This window comes from Sprattus sprattus (assembly GCF_963457725.1).
Source record: "Sprattus sprattus genome assembly, chromosome: 3".
Taxonomy (NCBI): Eukaryota; Metazoa; Chordata; class Actinopteri; order Clupeiformes; family Clupeidae; genus Sprattus; species Sprattus sprattus.
The window spans coordinates 13,310,630-13,330,135 of NC_137922.1; the positions used below are offsets into that span (position 1 = coordinate 13,310,630).

Here is a 19,506-nt window from a genome sequence, read left to right on the forward strand (position 1 = left end):
ATCTAAATTTTGACGTGGATTTGATCGCACAAACACTCTAAGATCAAATCTGTGCGTAAGAACGTTTTATAATTGAGGGGCCAATATTGACATAAGGAAATATACTTACGCCAAGTCGAACCTGACGTAGAGATACCTACTTTTCCACGTAAAAGATGGTTTTTATAAATGTGTACTTTGACGTGGATTTGATCGCACAAACACTCTAAGATCAAATCTGTGCGTAAGAACGTTTTATAATTGAGGGGCCAGTATTGACATAAGGAAATATACTTACGCCAAGTCGAACCTGACGTAGAGATACCTACTTTTCCACGTAAAAGATGGTTTTTATAAATGTGTACTTTGACGTGGATTTGATAGCACAAACACTCTAAGAGCAAATATGTGCGTAAGAACGTTTTATAAATGAGGGCCCAGCACAGATCTATAGATCAGACCACCCAACCTCTCAACCACTGGGACATTTTATCCAAATGTACAGCCACATCCCATGCCTCCCAAGGCGAACTCCTCACCTTGAAAATGAGAAATCAGACATTTTAATAATCTAATAAGGTCTCAAACCAATGTGCCCTTAGCAGTCTGAAACGTTTGTCCCTTTGTACTTTTTTAAGATCAAAACACTTTGCGTGCAGAGTCCTTTCTTCCACCATATATATTTCTGTGTATTTTACACACCATGCAAAACATTAATAAATACACAGGCCTAAGTATAAGGTGCAGACTTCATGCTCTATCTGATTTTACCTGCATCAGTGCAGCATATTACTGTATAAAGAGGTTACTATGAGCCCATTACAACAAAGAGTATATGGAGTTTCAACAGTTTGTATCCCTAAATACATTTAGCATTAAAGACTATGTGCACTAAAGCAACATAACTAGGTTGAAGTTATGATGCTTTTCAACTCTTGGCCAGTCTAAAACCGAATTACTTCAGAGCTCACAATGGTATATATATATATATATATATATATATATAAATATATATATATATATATATATATTACAGCACATTCCATTAGTAGCATTTATCTTCATTTTTTTTTTAAAATTCACACATTCTGATACATGCAGACATTTTTTTGACATGCACACGAAAGGTGATATACAACTGCAGGCTGTGAAATTATTTGTGAACATCATTTGACAGGCTTAAAATAGTATTGACCCGAAATTGATCCCATGTCCTGACATGTTCAGCCAGTCTCACAAGGCTTTTATGAGCTTGATGTCGCATTAATCCTGCTTCCAATCTCATGTCATTCATATCACACTTGTCGATGTCACAGATGCAGTATGCTCTTAATAGTGTCCTCTTCTTTAACCCTAGGCCTAATTACAAGATGACCATTGTGTTGCCATTGCTGAGGAAAATTGTCCTTGACACTATTTTTTAGAACCAGATCAAGTAAAAATAAGTTTTAGAACAACTATCACTTCAAAAACAATATCATGAAATGATTGTGGTCAATATTTGATCAATACAGTAGCCTATAATAGATTTACCAGTGCCTGCTTTTTACAGTCATTGGGATTTAACTTGCTTTTGGAAAACATCCAGTTTTTCTTATGTCCCGTAGATGGCAGCATTGTAGCAGGAAATGGTAAATGAACGTGGAAAGTAGCCTAATTTATAATATCTACTTATTATGTAGGGTTAGCTTTATAAAGGTTATTAATTATTATGTAAATTCGAAGACACCTCGATGTACAAACTCAATATATTTTCTGGTTATATTTATTAATATTGATACACGTGGACTCTTCATATAACCTAATAGCCTTATACATTACTTTGACGAACTTGGACCGCAACTGCTACGGCTACAGAATTCCATAGGCTACCAAATGTTTGAATATTATCGAAATGTTTTTTTTTTTTTTCCGTGCCAAGCAACCGCAACCTCCGAAGAAATTCCGTAGATTTCTTTCCGTATGGTTTACTCGCATTCCGTAGCATTAGGTAACATGGTGTTTGGCAGTGAAGAGAGTCATATCAACGGTTGCCTTCTCCGCTGTGATGAATTCTTAAGGCATTTTTATGCTACTCCGTACGACACGTTTTTGGGCACATAGGAACGCCTTCAGGTGAGTGAAACGCCTTCTCCGGTAGCTGAAACGCCCTCTCCGTGCTCTCCAGAGACGTCGGACAGCTCTCCGTGTCCCCGCAAAAATTTCTGTCGGTCCGCTCATGGCGACGGATACTCCTTGGCCGTGATTGGCACACTACAACCTCATTTCCATACGACATCAACTCCGGAAACTAACATTTCTGGACCTAGCGTTTCCTGTTTCATTACCTTTATATCCATATATGCATAACAGCCACTGTCAAAGGCGCAGATCCTTTCCTTGAAAACTATTCCCTGTATATCACAATACATGAGCCGGCCCAAGTAGCCTACTGCCAGAGAACCAGCATGAGCGACGGCAATTAAAGATGTGTTTCAACAACGGTAGAAAACTGTGTTTGCTCCGTATTTTACTGAACTCATAATTATATGACAGTGGTATTAGTTACAGTTGAGACACCCGAAATAACGTGCTTGCGCAGAAATCCTGAGACGTGATTTTTAGTCTGCACATGAATACATGAATTTCTTTGATCCCAGGAAATTTGAGCACACAACCCATCTCCCTTACGGAGATATTGGCGAACGTTGTTTTACCTACTTCATTTCAAACGTTGCAAACGTGTCTAGTTTTTGTGCAGTAGTGAATAGAGTCTCAGTTTACTACACCGCATATCATGTTTGTAGAAAATGATTAAGGTGCAACAAATGGCAATGATTCACATTGCAAGTAAAATGGTGCGGCTGGAGCAGATACAGGGAGGGACAACGGTGACGCAGTTTGGATGTAGCGACAAACGTTTATGTGCTGTAACAAACAGTGTTAACCAGTATGTGAGTAACGTGGGTTTTATTAAAACATAGTGTGTAATGTGTAGCTATTTCATTCTGTTTATTAACCTTTCCGGCTGTCTGTAGGCTATGTATTAACTAGCCAGCAGTAGACGAAAGGGAATTAACCCCGAAGTTAAAAACATGTAATCTACTTCGGGAGCATTTTACTCCCCCGCATTCTCCCATGATAAAGATAAGTTTGCCCTATCAGGTGTCTATATAGCATTAGACACAGTCACAATATTGTGTATCTGACACCTGTTGCATTTGAGTAGTGGCAGCTGGTGGGAGAGTAGAAATTGACTGTTGTGGAGGAGAGGTAAAGCCAACTAACGATTTCCATCGCACAAAGACGTCATGGGGTAGCTTGTCTTTCGGGACTTAAACCGTTACTCCCCCTACTGTTGTGGAAGAGAATTGTTTTCAGCACCCACAGCCGTTGGAGTACTATAAAGGGACACAAATGCTAACTAGTACGTACTATCCGGCCGCCCGCCCACTGTCCAACCATCCGACACGACCGTTTTGTGTACTATATAAGGCCCTTTAGCGCTGCGCTTTTGTCGATGTAGGGGCTCGCGGGGCGCGTCTCACTGGGCCGGTTTTTAATCTTTGTAGGCCTTATGATTAGTAACTTTGTGACATCATACATTGATTAAAGTTACTTATGACATGGCATGAATCAAACCCAGGCCAACTGCTTGGAAAACAGCAATAGTAACCACTGCACCACCGATACACTTCAATCTCTGTTGGCGCGAAATATTGCAAATCTTATCGCCAGTGAATTTATGGCCAGGACACACCTCACTGAGATCATGGTCTAGCCAGAGCCGTTGTTTTTTTCCTACTGCTCTGGGTTAGCAGACAGGCACGACAGAAGTTGTATCTCCTACTTTAAACCAATCAGGTTGTTCCTGTCCACCCACTTGAAGTTGGAGCATGAATCTGATTGGCTATCTTCGATCTGTCATTGAACAACCTTCATGGCGGGCTTTTTAGAATTTTAGCAAAGGGAGGACTTCTCTACCGACTGGGTAGTTTCGGCTTCAAGTTTGTTTAGGAAATTACCGAGAACTTAATGAGAGTTAGCATTTGTATTTTTTTTTGTTTATACTATTATAGAAACGTTAATTGACGTGTGGTTGCAAAACGTATGACAGTACGCCAGTTACCTTGCTAGCTGATCTAAAAAAGCCTGAAATTGGATTAACATCAGCTGGAGCTAAACTAGCAAGCCATCGGAGTAGCGTATGTATTTTATTTAAAGTTAGCTAGTTGCGGTATCTAGTTTTCTCTCAGTTATACCCCATGACAGGACTTTATAATTAGCCTGTGACAGTGGTTTTGGACCAGAGAAGATAAAGACTTCCATGATATAACCTTAGCATGCATTAACAAAACGTTCAAGCTTGTTTGTGCTGACGTGAATTTAACCATCCGGTAGCCTTGTAACGTTAGAGTTTACGTTGGTAGCTGGCTAGCTTGTTTGCTAGCTTCCTAGTTTAAAACATGGACAACTACAACCAACGATATGACACATCTGGCCACAGTCGAGAAAATAAATTGCACCGCAAAAAAGGTTTCGTCACAGGAGTGGTAATGGGAAGTTCTGGAAATGAAGATGCCGAAAGGAAACCTAAATTTGTAAGTAATGATTCTATCTATCCAGCCATGCTAGCTGTCATACCTGAAGTTAACCAACGCCAGAATGTGCCAAATATGTCACCTTTGCATTTCCGACAGTCTTGCTAGCAATTTATTAGGGTTATGGCACCTCAGCCTAGTCTTGTTTTTAACATGTTAGTTAGCAGACTAACACACTTTGTTGGATAGATTTCCTTAAATGAATGGTGACTCTTTTTTTTGAAAGATTGAACATTTGACTACGTCATCTTGAGCTTTTGTATAAATGTACTCGGCCTTGTAGTATGTAGCACTCCAGACCAGCACATTGAAGAACAAGGGAGCTTTCAGTCAGCGAAGTCTGATATTTGTGGCATTTTTATTAGATTGTCTTTAGTACATCCATGTGAGATAACCCTTATGGGCCATTTTGATATGCCATCCCACATACCATACAATAAAATAATGATACGTCATTGCCTTGATAAGTCTGAATGGGTAAATAATCGCTCAGACAGATTACAGTAGTGCCCAAGAATGTTCTGGTCTTTTCGAACAGCACTGGCAGCAACTGTGCTTCTATGATGTACTGTCGTGGCGGTTTGCCTATTTTTGAAACCCTTCTTAAAAGGCCTTAGAAAGGAGTCTCGATAAACGACTAACTTAATTGCGGGATTTTGTGAATTATATTCTATTCCTCCTGAGGTTGTAGAGAGACAAGCTCCACGGACATTGATGTATGCTTGTTGACGTCTTACGTATCAAAGGATAAAATTAGCCAAGCATAAGTAGCCTTAATCCGGTTTCTCTTCCGTGCTTCAATGGCAGGTCGCATTGTGTCTGTCAGGGTCTTAACTAACCTTACCATATCCACGTGTAGAGGTAAACAACTGATCAGTGTGACACGGTCAAATGTTTCATACATGTGCAAGGATGATATTAATTAGGCTCCCTTTGGTATAAGAAAAAAAGTAAGCACAGAGCCATCACCCCACCGATGAACTTGATTCACTGTCAACCTAGGCCAGACCAAGCAATCATATGACTTTATGGCCAGGTATGAAAAAATACCCAATTGAAATAGCTAGCTAAATACATCCACCATTGTTAAACTAGTTTTGGACTTTAAATAATGATTGTGGTGTGAATGCTTCTTGATGATCTGAGTTTTCCATTTTTATAGTCATAATAAACTTCTGGGTTAGAATATGACAGACAGGGCAAACCAGGCTCATACATTCAGCCATGATTTAGTGCAAGAACCAATGAGGTCTGTTAAATTTGTGACATGCACTATAATGGGCAAGAACAGTTGCTTTGACACTTTCTTCCTTGTTGCCAGGTGTGCAAGATACAGAATGTTATAATGTGCACCAACGGCATGATAAGTGGTTCTCGGACCAGGATGTAATTGCTGCCTGTTGCCCATGGAGACAGACTTGTGGCTGTCATGGTTCGTTGTATACTCCCATAGTGCTTTGCTGATCAGAGCTGTGCCACTGCCTGAGGCCTAGCGGATACCTGGCCTCCATCTCGCTGTAGTAATGGCCAATCTTCCACTGATGATTAATCGCTCCTATAGCCTATGCTGTCCCGGAGGCAGAGGGGTACTGGGTAATAGTCAGAGTTTATGCAATGTGCATGAGAAAATGAGAGGGAAAGAAGAAACATAAGCTTTAATGGAGGTTTTCAGTGGTGTGAAAGTGTGTCTGTGTGTGTGCGCGCTTGCATGTTTGCTAGGGTGACCAGGTGCAAGCAGACCAAATGTGTGCCGAGTAGTACGTTTGTGTGGGACATGTTACCAATGCTGAGAGGTAACTGGAAACTTTGTAACATGTAAGCATGAAACATGTAAAAGAAACCACCTGTGTACATTAAAAAACAACTAATTACCAAATGTACAATTAAATACCAAATGACCAATACAAACTCAATACATTTCTCAATTTGCATGATGTGGGGACAAATGGTCCAAATGCTGTGCAGTCCAGTGCAGAGCGGGAAACCTGGTCACACAAGTGTGTGCCTACAATACGCACTTGTATGCAGTGCATTCTGTAATGGATTCAGGCATAAGGAAGGGTGTGGGCCTGTTCCAGAGGGATTGTCATGCTTGGCAGCTCTCTACCTCAACGTCTTTTTTCTTTAACCTCACTCCCTTTCTTTTTTTCCATTTCTTCATTTTGGCGGGACACCACCGGAATTCTTATGTTAGTGGCCTGACTCATGCCGACTTGTCAGCATGCACCAATTCCAGCAGCCTGAGTAATCTCAAAAGGAATGCCAAGACCGTTGAAGGAGGGTGGATTTCTTACTACATTTGCAGTACATAACAGCCCAACATTTTACTGCAGTGATAGTGACCTCTTCAAACTGACAGACCTCACACTCAACGAAACTTGTTTCCTTTATGATCTTTAACATTTTATTAAATATATTAAATATTCTATTAATATTTTCAGAGGACTGATTGTGTTGTGAGAAAGTTGCTCTATATGTGTGTCATGAAGGGCATCAAGCCGCAGGCTGTAGTGGCAAAGCTGTCCTTTCCTGACTGTTGTGCGTGTGTGTCACAGGGATTATTTGTGTGTGTGTGTGTCTGTGTGTGTGTGTGTCTGTGTGCTTGAGAGCATGCCCGTGTGTGTGTGTGTGTGTGTGTGTGTGAGTGAGTGGGTATGTGTCCCTTTTAATATAATTAGCTGGCCTGAGCCTTCCCTCCATCCTGCTCAGGTCCACACCCAGGTTAGCAGATGACTGCAGACTGAATAGAGTGGAGCCTGTTCATCAGACATTTTAAGGCTGAGTCATTCCAACCTGTGTTTTTATCCAGAGCCTGTTGCAGTGTGCAGTACATTAATCTGTGCAAATGCTCGACGGGAATGGAAGCCACGTCCTTGGTGTTACAGGCTATGTGCTCTGCAGATGGGGCCCAATGAACACATTTGGTTTGTGTGTGAAGGGCTTTTGTCGGCAGTTTGTAGTTTCTCATTTTCCAAAGAGCTGCCATGCAGAGGGAGCCTTGGGTTTATGTGGGTATGTGTATAACTAAAATGAAGGTTCTTCCCAAGTTGACCCGTTGCTGTGTATTTGGATACTACTCACAGTAGTGTTGAAAGTTTGATGAACCATAAGCGTGTTGTCTATGATGTTGGAGATTAATACAGTCAATGCACACATGTTGGAACTCTGATTGACATCAGCTTCAACTGCTTATCGATGCGAACACAACCAGCATTCAAACAAAAGATGTTTTATTTTTTATTTTTAAGTTGTCAAATTCTTTTTCAGGAGCAGAAGCTGTCTTTCATTGAAATAAAGATTCAACCTGCTCTGTTGGCAACCAGTGTTTGAATGAAGACGTGGCGCAAACGTGACTCCAGTGTCTTTACTGCTGATTGTTTCCCAATCTCTCCTGCTTTATCCTCATTTGATTTTCAATCAGAGCAGTAGTCTTTTATGCTTATCCAAGCAGCATCTCTTATCGATTGTGGCCTGTGAATTAGGCTGGAAATTAATTGGTTTCTGCAGGTGAGAAGTGAAGCATGCCATCCTACAGTGGCCAGTAGACATGGACCGGTGGCCCGGTCTGATATGGCCTTAAACAGAAAGGGTGCGCACACTGAACATGATAAGGCTAGTATGAATCTGTCTTCTGTAGTCTCCAGTGTGAACTTTTGTCTTATGCCCTTCCACATTTGAAGAGTCTAGGTACCAGAAATATTTTAAAAAGATATTTAAACTCAGCCCTGGGTGTTTGCAGTTAGTTTTATTTATTTTAGTTATTTCATTTGATCACCTTAATAATTGTTTTAGAAAGTCAGTTAATGAGGTTTGTGCCTTAAAAATCAGGACTGGATTTCGTACATATGTCAGAGCCACATATAGCTACACTGGAGAACAATATCTGGTCTTGTCTGCTGTGTTTGCAAGTAGCCTAATGAAAGCATTTGGGCCAGTATTAAGTCATCAGGATGCCAATGCCATGCAGCTAATGTGAGCACAGAAGGAACCTCAGAAATGTTTTCCTGGTAGCGTGCTGCTCTTGTGAAGTTTGCTGTCTGTCCATTAGATGGTGCTCAAAAACCATGATATGATTCATCTGAGAGTGTATATCCTCCATTCTCTTGACGCACCACTATGGGTTACATTGTCTGTACGGGCTATAAGGTTGTCGTGTTCATAAAACATGTCCTGAGCTTTGGTGGGTCATGGATTTTCGTTTTAGTTACCAATTGAACATTAACATTATGAAGAAAAAGTCTGACTTAAATCTTGAAGTGGCTGTCATAACATGGTTATACATCTGTGACCAGATGAAAATCTTGGGTCAATTAAAATGAATTGGTTGTCATATATAATTGGCATCTAAACTGTTCAGTGCTTGCTTTCAAATGAATAGACATGTGGTATAATGACACATGCACTGTGTGTGTGTGTTTGTGTGCATGCCTGCAAGTTTGTGTGTCTGTGGGTGTGGGTGTGGGTGTGTTTGTATACTGTCAAGCTCAAGGGGTCAAGTCACTACCCTTAAGCACCACTAACACTGTTGGCATTGTCTTGTGCTTCACTCTTGGTGACGTATAACCACAGCTGAATCGTCATTGGCTAGCTTTGATTAAGAGCCATGAGTCTTCTATTATTTCTCTTTGTTTTTCATATTGTCCCTGCTTTTGATAATAATGCAATATTGGCCTCACAGGGCTGTAGGCAAGACTCTGTGCCTTTGTCTTAATTTGATTCCACCCGAACCTCATTAATAATGAGTCCTTTGATGAGGCCAGAGTGAGATGTTTCCGGTGAGTCAGAAAGCACTCAATTTAGCCCGATTAGCCGCAATTGCCAGAGCAGGTGTTCGAATTTGTTCGTTGACATTCCGCGGTCCCCTTCAGAATGCATTGTCCTAAGCCAAACAATCACCTCTCCCATCTGGCTCTGCTGAGGCCGAGACTGAGGCAGAGCGCGTGAGTGAAAGCCGCAGAGACGGAGCAAGAGAGAGAAGGATTGAGAACAAGCCCCCGACTACTGTTCCGACAGGAGTGCAACATGATGAGGGTCAACGCAACTAGAGGAAAGCGCGCCAATTAAGCCGTCAGATTGATTCCTCTGTCGCGGACAGCCGAAGAGAGGAGCAGGTGGAGGAGAGACCGAAAAGAAGATCTGGGAAGGGAGAGAGAGAGAGAGAGAAAAAAAAAGAAAAGAAAAGAAAAACAATTTACGCCCAGCGTTTGCAGCGATGCCTGGACATCTGGAGTGCCAACAGCTGGCATCTCATGGGCAATCTCGCTCATGTCCCTCGCCCAACACCCCGCTGTCCCTGCAGCCCGCAAGTGTGTGTGTGTGTGTGTGTGTGTGTGTGTGTGTGTGTGTGTGTGTGTGTGTGTGTTGGTTTGTGTTTGGGAAGTTCAGCTGAGACACCTACGTGGGGAAGACCAGGTGTGTGTGTGTGTGTGTGTGTGTGTGGCATGGTGTAGGTGTGAAGTGAGAGGCTGCTATGGGTACATGGTGATGGATGGTGTTATAATAACTTTATAAGTGATTTTATAAACTGATTCCATAAGTGAGACAGTGAGTTTATATAAGTGAGTGACATGGTTCAAGTCTGTGGTAACATCTGAGTGAGAGGTTAATATAGGCCTAAAGCATTTGTTACATTATTTGGAGGAGAAACTTTGGGTAACCATTATCTTCTTGTTGTTCTTTTAGATACATTAAAGTTGACAAAGGTATAGTTGGCTTTATTGGGTATAAACTCTTGAGGTTAGGGGTGAGTTTTTTTTTTTAGGATTCTGAACCCTTTTTTCTTCCAGTGCATAGGAAATGTGAAATTGGCCTCTTTCGTTACCTGACGGACTATACGGTGGTCATACACACTGAGATGCTCCCATCTTCCACCAGGTTGTTTAAAAACACCCCAAGACACCGGTAGATCAGGAGGGTGACTTGACATCACTGGATTCCACCCAGGTTTCTCTTGTCATGCTTCACCTTTAGTACCACACAGATAGGAAATTAGACACACACACACACACACACACACACACACACACACATACACACACACACACACACACACACACACACACAGAGCGAGTGAGAGAAAAGGAAAAACAAACTGAGCAGAGAAAAGGATTGCTCAGTAAGTGTGTGGAAGACAGTGCATGGCCTTGGCAGAGGTGAGAGGTTGGGGCTGTGGCGCCTCCTCCTCATTGGTAGTCGCCGTGGCGATGGCACTGCTCTTATTGAACAGAGCCAGAAGCAGGAGAAGCAATTACAGCAGCTGCCGGCTGTTTATCACACCAGCGGCCGGCCGGCCGGACCTCGCAGACGTTTCAACGCGTGGCCAAATGAAAAAGATCTGACTCCCCCATCCCCCCCACATCTAAGGACCTCGTAATAATAACAGCAACACAAAGAGGAGAAAGCACAACTTCAGAGGGCGTTCCAATTACCATTACATTTCCCCTTTCTGAACTTTTCTTCCTTTTCCCTTCACCCTTTTCTCTCCTTTATGCACTCTCCCTTTCATTTTCTCTTTCTCTCTCCCCCTCTCATGAATGCAAAATGATTTCATTATTCCTCCCGTTTTTATCTTTAATGCCATGTCGTTGGGAATGTGCAGGCACCTTTCAGGCCTGCTGTTGTGTGATTGACTGCTGCTGGTGGCTTCCTGGTGTGGTTACTCATTACCAGCTGGGAGGATCGGCGTGGTGAATAGCCTGCCTGTCACACTGGACTTGGGTCTCTGCTTTTACAGCTGACCGCAGTGCCAATCCAATCCAATGACATGAGCGATGGCCTGGGAAAATGCTCCGTTACAGGAGAGGCAAAGAATAAAAAAACCCAGGTATGGTCTTCTAGACCTGTATTTAGGATGTTTCTCACAGGCAGACATTTATTTTAGTCCTCTAGCCTGACGTAGAGGAAGCGGATTTGATGAGATTTTTTTATCAACACCGATTCTTTAAGAAGCCCTCCTTATCTAGTCTGGAGGCTTAACAGTTTCCCTACAAATGCCTATAGGTAAACAAAAACATGACGGTGACGCATAGGCATTTGCATTAATTAAGACCATACAAAAAAAATACAAAAATGAAGATGAAAGGACGACATTTTCAAAATCTCATGTGTGTTCAGAAATGAGTTTTGACTGGCATTATTTACCCCATATAATGTACTAGATGTTAATGTATAATTTGAAGGTAGTAGGGCTATGGAATTCTGAATATAAAACCACACAAAACACTCAATGTGTTTTGCTTGCTTAAGCCAATATTCTGTCTGGTGGCCTGTCACTGTCTTCATTGGTCTTATGGACAGCTCCATAATCACAAATAATGATACAAGAAATAAAATAAATGAAATATTTAATAATGGGATATAATATGGTGGCCATGTTTTGGTATCAAGATGAGACAAAAGTCTAGCCCTGTATTTACGTGCTGTACTTTCTCCTGCACACATAATTGGTTGTCAATTTATATAAAAGTATCTCTGCTCACATTATGTTGTAACATGTGGGGATGTGCGTGTCTGTTTTCCAGTGGTTGCTGATGAAAACATTACTTCTCCACTAATCACTGCCTCCCTAAGATTCCAATCTATGCTGTGTACTTGCAAACTGTAGCAGCTTTTTAATCCCACATAAACTCTGGTTTTGGTTCAAGCTTTCTTTGTCATCCTTTTCACTCGAGCTGCATTCCCTCTTCTATCTGTCTTGCTGTGAGTGTGTTGGTTGGTTGGTTGGTTGGTTTGTTTGGTTGGTTGTTGTGAGCTTTAGATTTTGTTTTTCTGTGATTCTTCGGACAAATATGCCCTTGTCCTGTAGTGTAAGAGCTTAGCTGGAGAGTAAGAGTGTTTGGAGTGTGATGTCTGTTTTCATGTTCGAACCATATTCGGCCCTCCCCTGACTAACTAGGAGAACGGTTGGATGCAGCATCAGACTAAGTAAAAGGTGATCGAATTAGGCTGAGATGGCTCTGTCTAATACTAGGCTTCCACCGTTTTTCTTTTCTGGGAAGCATTTTGCGTATTGTGCTACTCAACAGTAGCAGAATGCAGAGTTAAAAGCCATCAGATGACGAGTTCCTCTCATAGCACCATGTAAGACTGGCTTGAGTCACACTCATTCAGAAGTTAGGCTAGCTTATTGCACCCTAGGAAACATTCACTATCGGTTGGAAATGTAGGAATATAAAAATTGTGAATGTGGAATGTTTGTTGCTTCAGGCTGCAACAGCAGAAATTGCAGTCAGCAGTGTAGTCAAGGAGGGAGAGAGAGAGAGAGAGAGAGAGAGTGACACTGACACAAACAAACCTGGTTACTCGGCCTCCTGAAGCATCTTTAATTTGTCTGCTTTGTCATCTGTGTTGCCATAGTGTAAATTATTTTCAAATGTAGGTGTGTCATGGGTTGACTTTTAACTTGACGTTTAATTTGTTTGAATTAGAGTTTCTGGTTTTGTTTGTTCGTGTTTTTGCATTAATAAAGTGGATGCCAAGAGAGGCTACCCATGGTCACATAGTGGTTGCCTGTTGCCAAAATCTGGTTGCCAAAGGCAACTTGGCAAGCGTGAATGTCGAGCCCCAGTGTGTGTTTGTGCATGCGTCCGTGTTAGCAGTTTGCCAATGTCATGCTCAGGAGCAAGTTGCGTAGGTGATTGTTGATCAGCAGGCAAGGCTGTGGGAAACAGAGTCTTGTGGTGAAAAGAGCTGCAGTGTGTTACCACTGCAGTTGTGTGTGTGTGTTTGTGTGTGTAACTGTCTGTCTGTGCGTGCAAGTGTTTTTGATGAATGTTCGTTTGATCAGCCTTTGTGTTTATCCATTTATATATATATATATGTGTGTGTGTGTGTGTGTGTGTGTGTGTGTGTGTGTGCATGTGTGCATTTATGTGTCTGTTTTTGTGTGTCAGAGGTGTGCATCAGAGTGTTGGTTGGAAAGGAGGGATTGTGGTTTCATCCTACAACAGGAGGCATGGCGGTTCATGACTGGCATGATGAGTGAATTCACCCCCCCCCCACTCTCTCACTCTCTCTCTCTATCACACTGTCTCTCCCTCACACACACACACACACACAGACACGTGCGCACACAAACGCAGACAGAGATTGTTTCCAGTCTCCATGGTAACAGGGCGCCGTGGCAGCAGAAGCAGAAGCAACAAGGGGTGGGGCCTGTGCCGCATTGGGTTTTTGCCTATGAGTTATATGGGGTTGTTCCCCTTTGAGGGAGCTGTGTGTGTGTGTGTGTGTGTGTGTGTGTGTGTGTGTGTGTGTTAAGGTGTCGGGGTGGTGGATCTTGTGCTGAGCATGGTATTTGTGTGTAGCAGTTCTAGCAACTTCCTGCCCTACAACCTTCTGCAGATGAGTCCTGACATGAAATCTCATGGGTTGTGGAAATTGGCAAATAAAAATAGACAAATGTGATATAAAGCTTACGACCTTGAGCCATGGTGTCCCGTCAGAAGGGTAGGGAGGAGGTACTGGTGCGGTGGGGGGGGGTCCCAGGGTGTCCCACTTCCGATGACCTGACGCGCCTCCAGAGCTGGGTAGGTGTGAGATGGAGTTTGGATGTAGCTCTCCTCTTCCCTTTGTCTTCAGCTCCCTGTTGCCTTCTGTGGCTTTTGTCCCTCTCTCAACCACACTATTTGCTGTCTGTCCTGGCATTCCATGTTTCCTGCACACACATGCCCCCCCCTGCACCCCCCCCCCCCCCCCCCCCCACACCTCTCCTCTATCTTTCTCTTCCCCTTCTCACTCTTGCTTTCTTTTTATTTTATTCTAACAGTCTCTTCCTGTCTTTCGCCCTCCCCGCTCTGTCCTTCTCTCTCCTCTCCCTGCCCTGCGACTCTGTCTTTCACTTCCCTGATGGCCTGATTGCTATGCTGCTCTTGGTGGCCACCGGCACCTCTTACTGCCTGACCTATCCTGTGTCCATGGAGACGACCTGTCAGCTCCAGTCTTTGCCCCTCCCGTCTCACACTGACGAACTGCGCTTGGACACAGAGCCTGGAATGAGACATAACCAAACTCTCCATCACCACCGCAACAGGGCTTGATGCTTACTTTTTCCCAAGGAGCACATGGGCTCCAAAAATGTAGGAGTGCATGAAGAACTTGTACAATGAGTACAATGAAAAATGTATCAAATATTTCAAACGGGCTCTGCACGGCCGCACACACGCGCACACACACACACAGTAGCAAATAAGGATGGTGGTCACACATATCCATACAAATGCATCCAAGGAAACGTGTGCGTATGTATCTCTCTCATTACTCTTATACTCCTTATATGGTACTCTTTAGAAATTGCAAGAAGGTATGCTGGAGGTGCTCTGTTTCTGATTGTGAAGCACCTCTGCCCCTCCATTTCTAAAACCCTATTATTCTCTCTCCCTTTTGCTATTTGTCATTCTGTTGGTATTTTTTTTTTTGCCCAGACCCCCCCACACACCCCCCCACACACACAAACACCTAATACATCACCCCACCAGGCTAAGGCGTATCTGTCGTCTTGAGTGGCTGATTGCAGCACAGAGGCGGGTCCTCCCACCCAAGGTTAAGGCCCCGTGAGCAGCAGGTGATCGGCAGCCTGGCCTAATGGACTGCAATCCACATGATTAGCGGCTCTCACCTTGATGGAGGGGGCGTCAGATTGATTTTAATGGGGGCTCACTGCACTTCACGCCAGCGTCAATGAGTGAAAAATCTGTTTGGCATTCATACGTCTTGTCAGGGTGTAGGGGAGCGATTGATGGAGGAAGGTGTTTGGTGTGACCTTGATGGCTGACGTGGTGATTTGGCGATCTCTTACATTTTTCTGTATGTACGTGCACACACACACACACACACACACACACACACACATTCACACAGAGACTCACACAGAGACTCACTCCCCAGTAACCATGTTGATACCTGGTGGACCTGTGCCACATAAGCCATTCTGTTTTCCCAGCGTGCTCTGGTCCTCCCTCTCGGCGCGGTGCGCGAGGGTAATTGAAAGATGCATTATCAGTGTTTTAATTAGCGGAGACTCTCCACAGATAACAACGCAAGTGAAACAGATGACTCGCAGGTCCTGCTACGCACTCCCATTCTCGGAGGAGGAGGATGGTGTTCACAAAGAGAGGCAGCGTTCTTTTCTCTTCCCCCCGACCATCCGTGACTGCGGAGAATGAGCTGCGGGCTGGGCGAAAGGGAACCCCGCCTTGAGAACTTTGCTGCCTGCCTGAATACCAACAAGGTCTCCACTGCCTCGCAAAGGAAGATTACCAACCATTATATTATTATTATATTATATTATATTACATTACATTATATTATTTTAGCTGTTTCTAATTGGACGAGAGACGTTCCATGCCATGGATTATCCAAGAACAACCCAACTGGGACATTTCACAGCTAATAATAAATCAATACGCGATGAAATATTCTATTGCATTTATGATAACCGTTAATTCAAAATTCATATAATTCCAAACCAAGACGTTGACAATGGAACTATTTTTTTGTTGCGGAGAAACAATGGAGAAATAAACCATTTTTAATCAATAACTTTGTGTTGAAATGTTAATTTGTTGACTGTAGAATTGTTTTATAAAAGCAATATAGCCCTCGTGGGAGTGGGGTAGGGCTGTCAACGAATATTCGAAGTTCGAATTCGAGTTCGAATAGTATCCAAAAACGCGAATTCGAACGTGAAAATGTATATTCGAATGTGAAAAAAACACTCCCGCGGTACAAGGGCCTCTATCTGTTTTGTGAATGAGCCTCTGTCTGTTCGCGATGTCCCTCATGTAATGTTTAGTACTGATCTTATCAGGACTCTTATTGTGAAATGATGCGTGAACCGGAAACTAGTGTAACGTACCTGAGAGTGGAAGACGGTTGATTTAATAAAGACTCCTGAACTTGCAGTATATGTGGATACCGGGTAACACTTTCTATGATAAAGTACAAGTCAATACATGGTGTCAGAAGTGGGATAATATTCGAATGTGAAAAAACACTCCCGCGGTACAAGCGCCTATCTGCTTTGTGAATGAGCCTCTGTCTGTTCGCGATGTCCCTCGTTTTAAAGTAAGGAAGCAGTGCTGCTTGCGATGATCGTTATTATAGCCTAATGTTTTTTTTTTTCATTGAGAATAACCCAGCAGTTTAGCCACGGTTGCACTACATTACAAAATCATATAGCCTACGTTCATCATTTTTGTTCCTGGCGATTTCAATTGGTTGTCTGTGCAAGACAACAGACATGGACATTTATTCTTTCTTATTCACAACTGTTCTGAGCTGGACTTACACAGGATATGCCATTCAATAAGCATCCGAAGTAGAGCTCAGGGGAGCTAGTAGTCTGGTTGGTGAAAGCTGTGTGACAGCCCTAGAGTGGGGTAGGTAAGGGATAATCCCACGTGTGTTGTTGCCTACGCCTATCTGCCTCCGGCCTTGGTGGCTACGGCCAAACACCACCCGTGGGATTATCCCTTACCTACCCCTCTCCCACTTGTGCTATATTGCTTAACTGTCCTCCCTTCTCTCCTTATAGTCCCCATTTACAAGAGCCAAATATGTCCCCTCAGTCTTCTTTCTGTCTCCCCTTTGGCCCACTTCCTGGCCACAGCCACCTCTCTAATTGACTTTGTCTGTCGGACTCCCACAATGGCCATAGCATGAAGAACAGGATGAGTCTCGCCTCCTCACTCTGTTGAGGTCGTTCTGGGCTCGGAGATGGGGTGTCCTAGCAACTGTTGCTGGGCTATTGCAGAGCACAAGGCTTTTTTTGGAGGGAGTAAGTAGTCCCCTGCCTCGCTCCACCTCCTCTCTCCTCTCCCAACCAAATGAAGTCATCCAACTGAAGAAGACCACAAATGACAACAAGGACAAGAGGAATCGGAGCATGACTGGATTTGATCCAAATGAAACCACAAATGAAGTGGAACAAAACTGCAAGATGTTAGCACTTTGCCCATCATATTCATCCATATCTCTTCTCAAGAGACAAAGCCTATACCCTCCTATCATTATGATTTGAAAAGAATGAAGAATATCAGCTCAGGTTGACGCCAAGGTGCAGTTTCCCTTTAACCAACCCACACTGACTTTGGCAGAGTCGACCTTTCAGTGGCAGAATAGCTATGATGGATGACGGCACACTGTGGCCTAATAAACAGCCATAATTATTAATAATGCATGGCACAGGAGCAGGCTAACGCCACTAATTACAGCCATAATTCTGTTTAATTAGACAGGTGGAGGGTGAGCGGGAATTGGACTGAAATGCAAAGCGGAGCACCTCAGTCACTGCCGTGGCTTTATTCCTGAGTTCATTCGTTTCGCCTTTCTGAGGCTAAGTGCTTGGCCCGTGATGTTGACGTCTGTCCTTTCAGTGGCCATCCTGACCTGCTGGATTACAGGTGTGCATTTACAGCAGTGGTCAACTTCTAAGGGCACAGTTAGTTTCTTGAGAGAAAGAGTTTGTGTGTCTGTGTCTGTGTCTGTGTCTGTGTGTGTGTGTGTGTGTGTGTGTGTGTGTGTGTGTTTTTTGAAGCTGATTCTGATGCCTCTAGCCACCAACCAGTTGTTCGAATTCAGATGTTTGTCAGGAACTACTCACGCTGAGTCCTTTGCATAACCCATGGAGGAAATAAATCTGTAAGGAGTGTTTGTTTGGGAGCCGTGGCCAGACTCGTTAAACGGCCACCATTAGCAGCCACCACTTATGCCAGCCCCCTTCCATTCACTCACATTAAAGTCGAGGGGCTCTGTTTTAACAGACCCTGGGAGTAAATTTGCCAATTTCCTGAATGACAGCCTTTAAATTCTAGCCCTCAGTCTCTGTAGCATTTTATTCGGCACAAGGCATTGTAGGGAAAATGAGTGAGCACACACACGCACGCACGCACGCACGCACGCACGCACGCATGCACACACATTTGCTCGCTCAGAAAGTGAATTCATTAGCTTGTAATTGCTGGAAAAGCACGGGTTAGAGAGTAGCCTAAAATACTGATTGTGTTCCCCTCGTGAGGAATGGCAGCCTGCCTTGCTGCAGTGAGTCATCCGTGGGAGGTGGAGGGGTGGTTTAGGTTGGCCCATGTTAATTTAAGAAGAGTCATTCAGGGTACTGGAAGTGTTTGCCTTTATGAAGGTTTGATTTTTAAGTGTGCCACACACACCTATCTCACATCTCTCACACGCATGCCACTCCTTTTCTCTCTGTACAGTCATAGTACTTCAAAGAAGTTGTGGTGTGTGTATTAAGTCATTAGACACACTGGTTAAATATGTATCATGGTGGTCTACTCTGACTGAAGACTGAAGAGATGTTTTTCATAGAGAAAATGCTTTATGTATCCTAGTGGAAGACTCTTATGGCACCATGTATTAGTATAAGCTCATAGATGGCATTTTGGTACTCTCTCAAGGTGCAGTCTCACTCTCTTAACCTGTTATACCAGCAGGGCGTTTTTCACAATTTCCGACCCATTTTGCTCTGTTGTCTCTCTCACATTTAAAACTTAAATATCTCTGGTTCTATACATTGCATAATAACCATTCATGGCTTAAATTAAAGAAGACACTTGGGCCATCAACTGCAATTAGTTAAAGTGTTTATTATGTCATTTTAGTTTACATTTCAGAGCAGTAAAAGTAAGAATTGTCAGGGAAAAACACAACAACTTTTTTTTTTTTTTTTTTTGTTCAGTATATCAATGGGTTTTGAATGTCAGAGGAAACCAAAACCTTTACTTCCTGATTCACCAACATCTTGACAGTGTGTGTAAAAAATTTGAGGAAGATAGACAAAAGTTTACAAGTGCTACACATCAGTTTCCACATGGTGTCATTTTAGACGTCTCCAAGTGTCTCCTAACCTCTCCAAAGTCACCAAATACAAAAGTCACTGAATATCCAGCATTCAAACTTTTTTCTTGCCATCTGTACTACAGCAAACCAATTT

General features: G+C 43.1%; 1 protein-coding gene across 1 annotated transcript in view; it reads left to right on the plus strand.

Moving 5' to 3' along the window:
• Positions 1-4,424: 4,424 nt before the first annotated feature.
• The window catches only part of LOC308362525 (protein diaphanous homolog 3-like), a gene marked incomplete at both ends in the record, with an annotated part of 269,083 nt that continues 254,001 nt past the window's right edge, over positions 4,425-19,506 (plus strand). The window contains one exon of the mRNA XM_080835226.1: positions 4,425-4,559. Within this exon, the coding sequence (XP_080691352.1) occupies positions 4,425-4,559 (135 nt within the window). The remainder of the gene's footprint in view (positions 4,560-19,506) is intronic.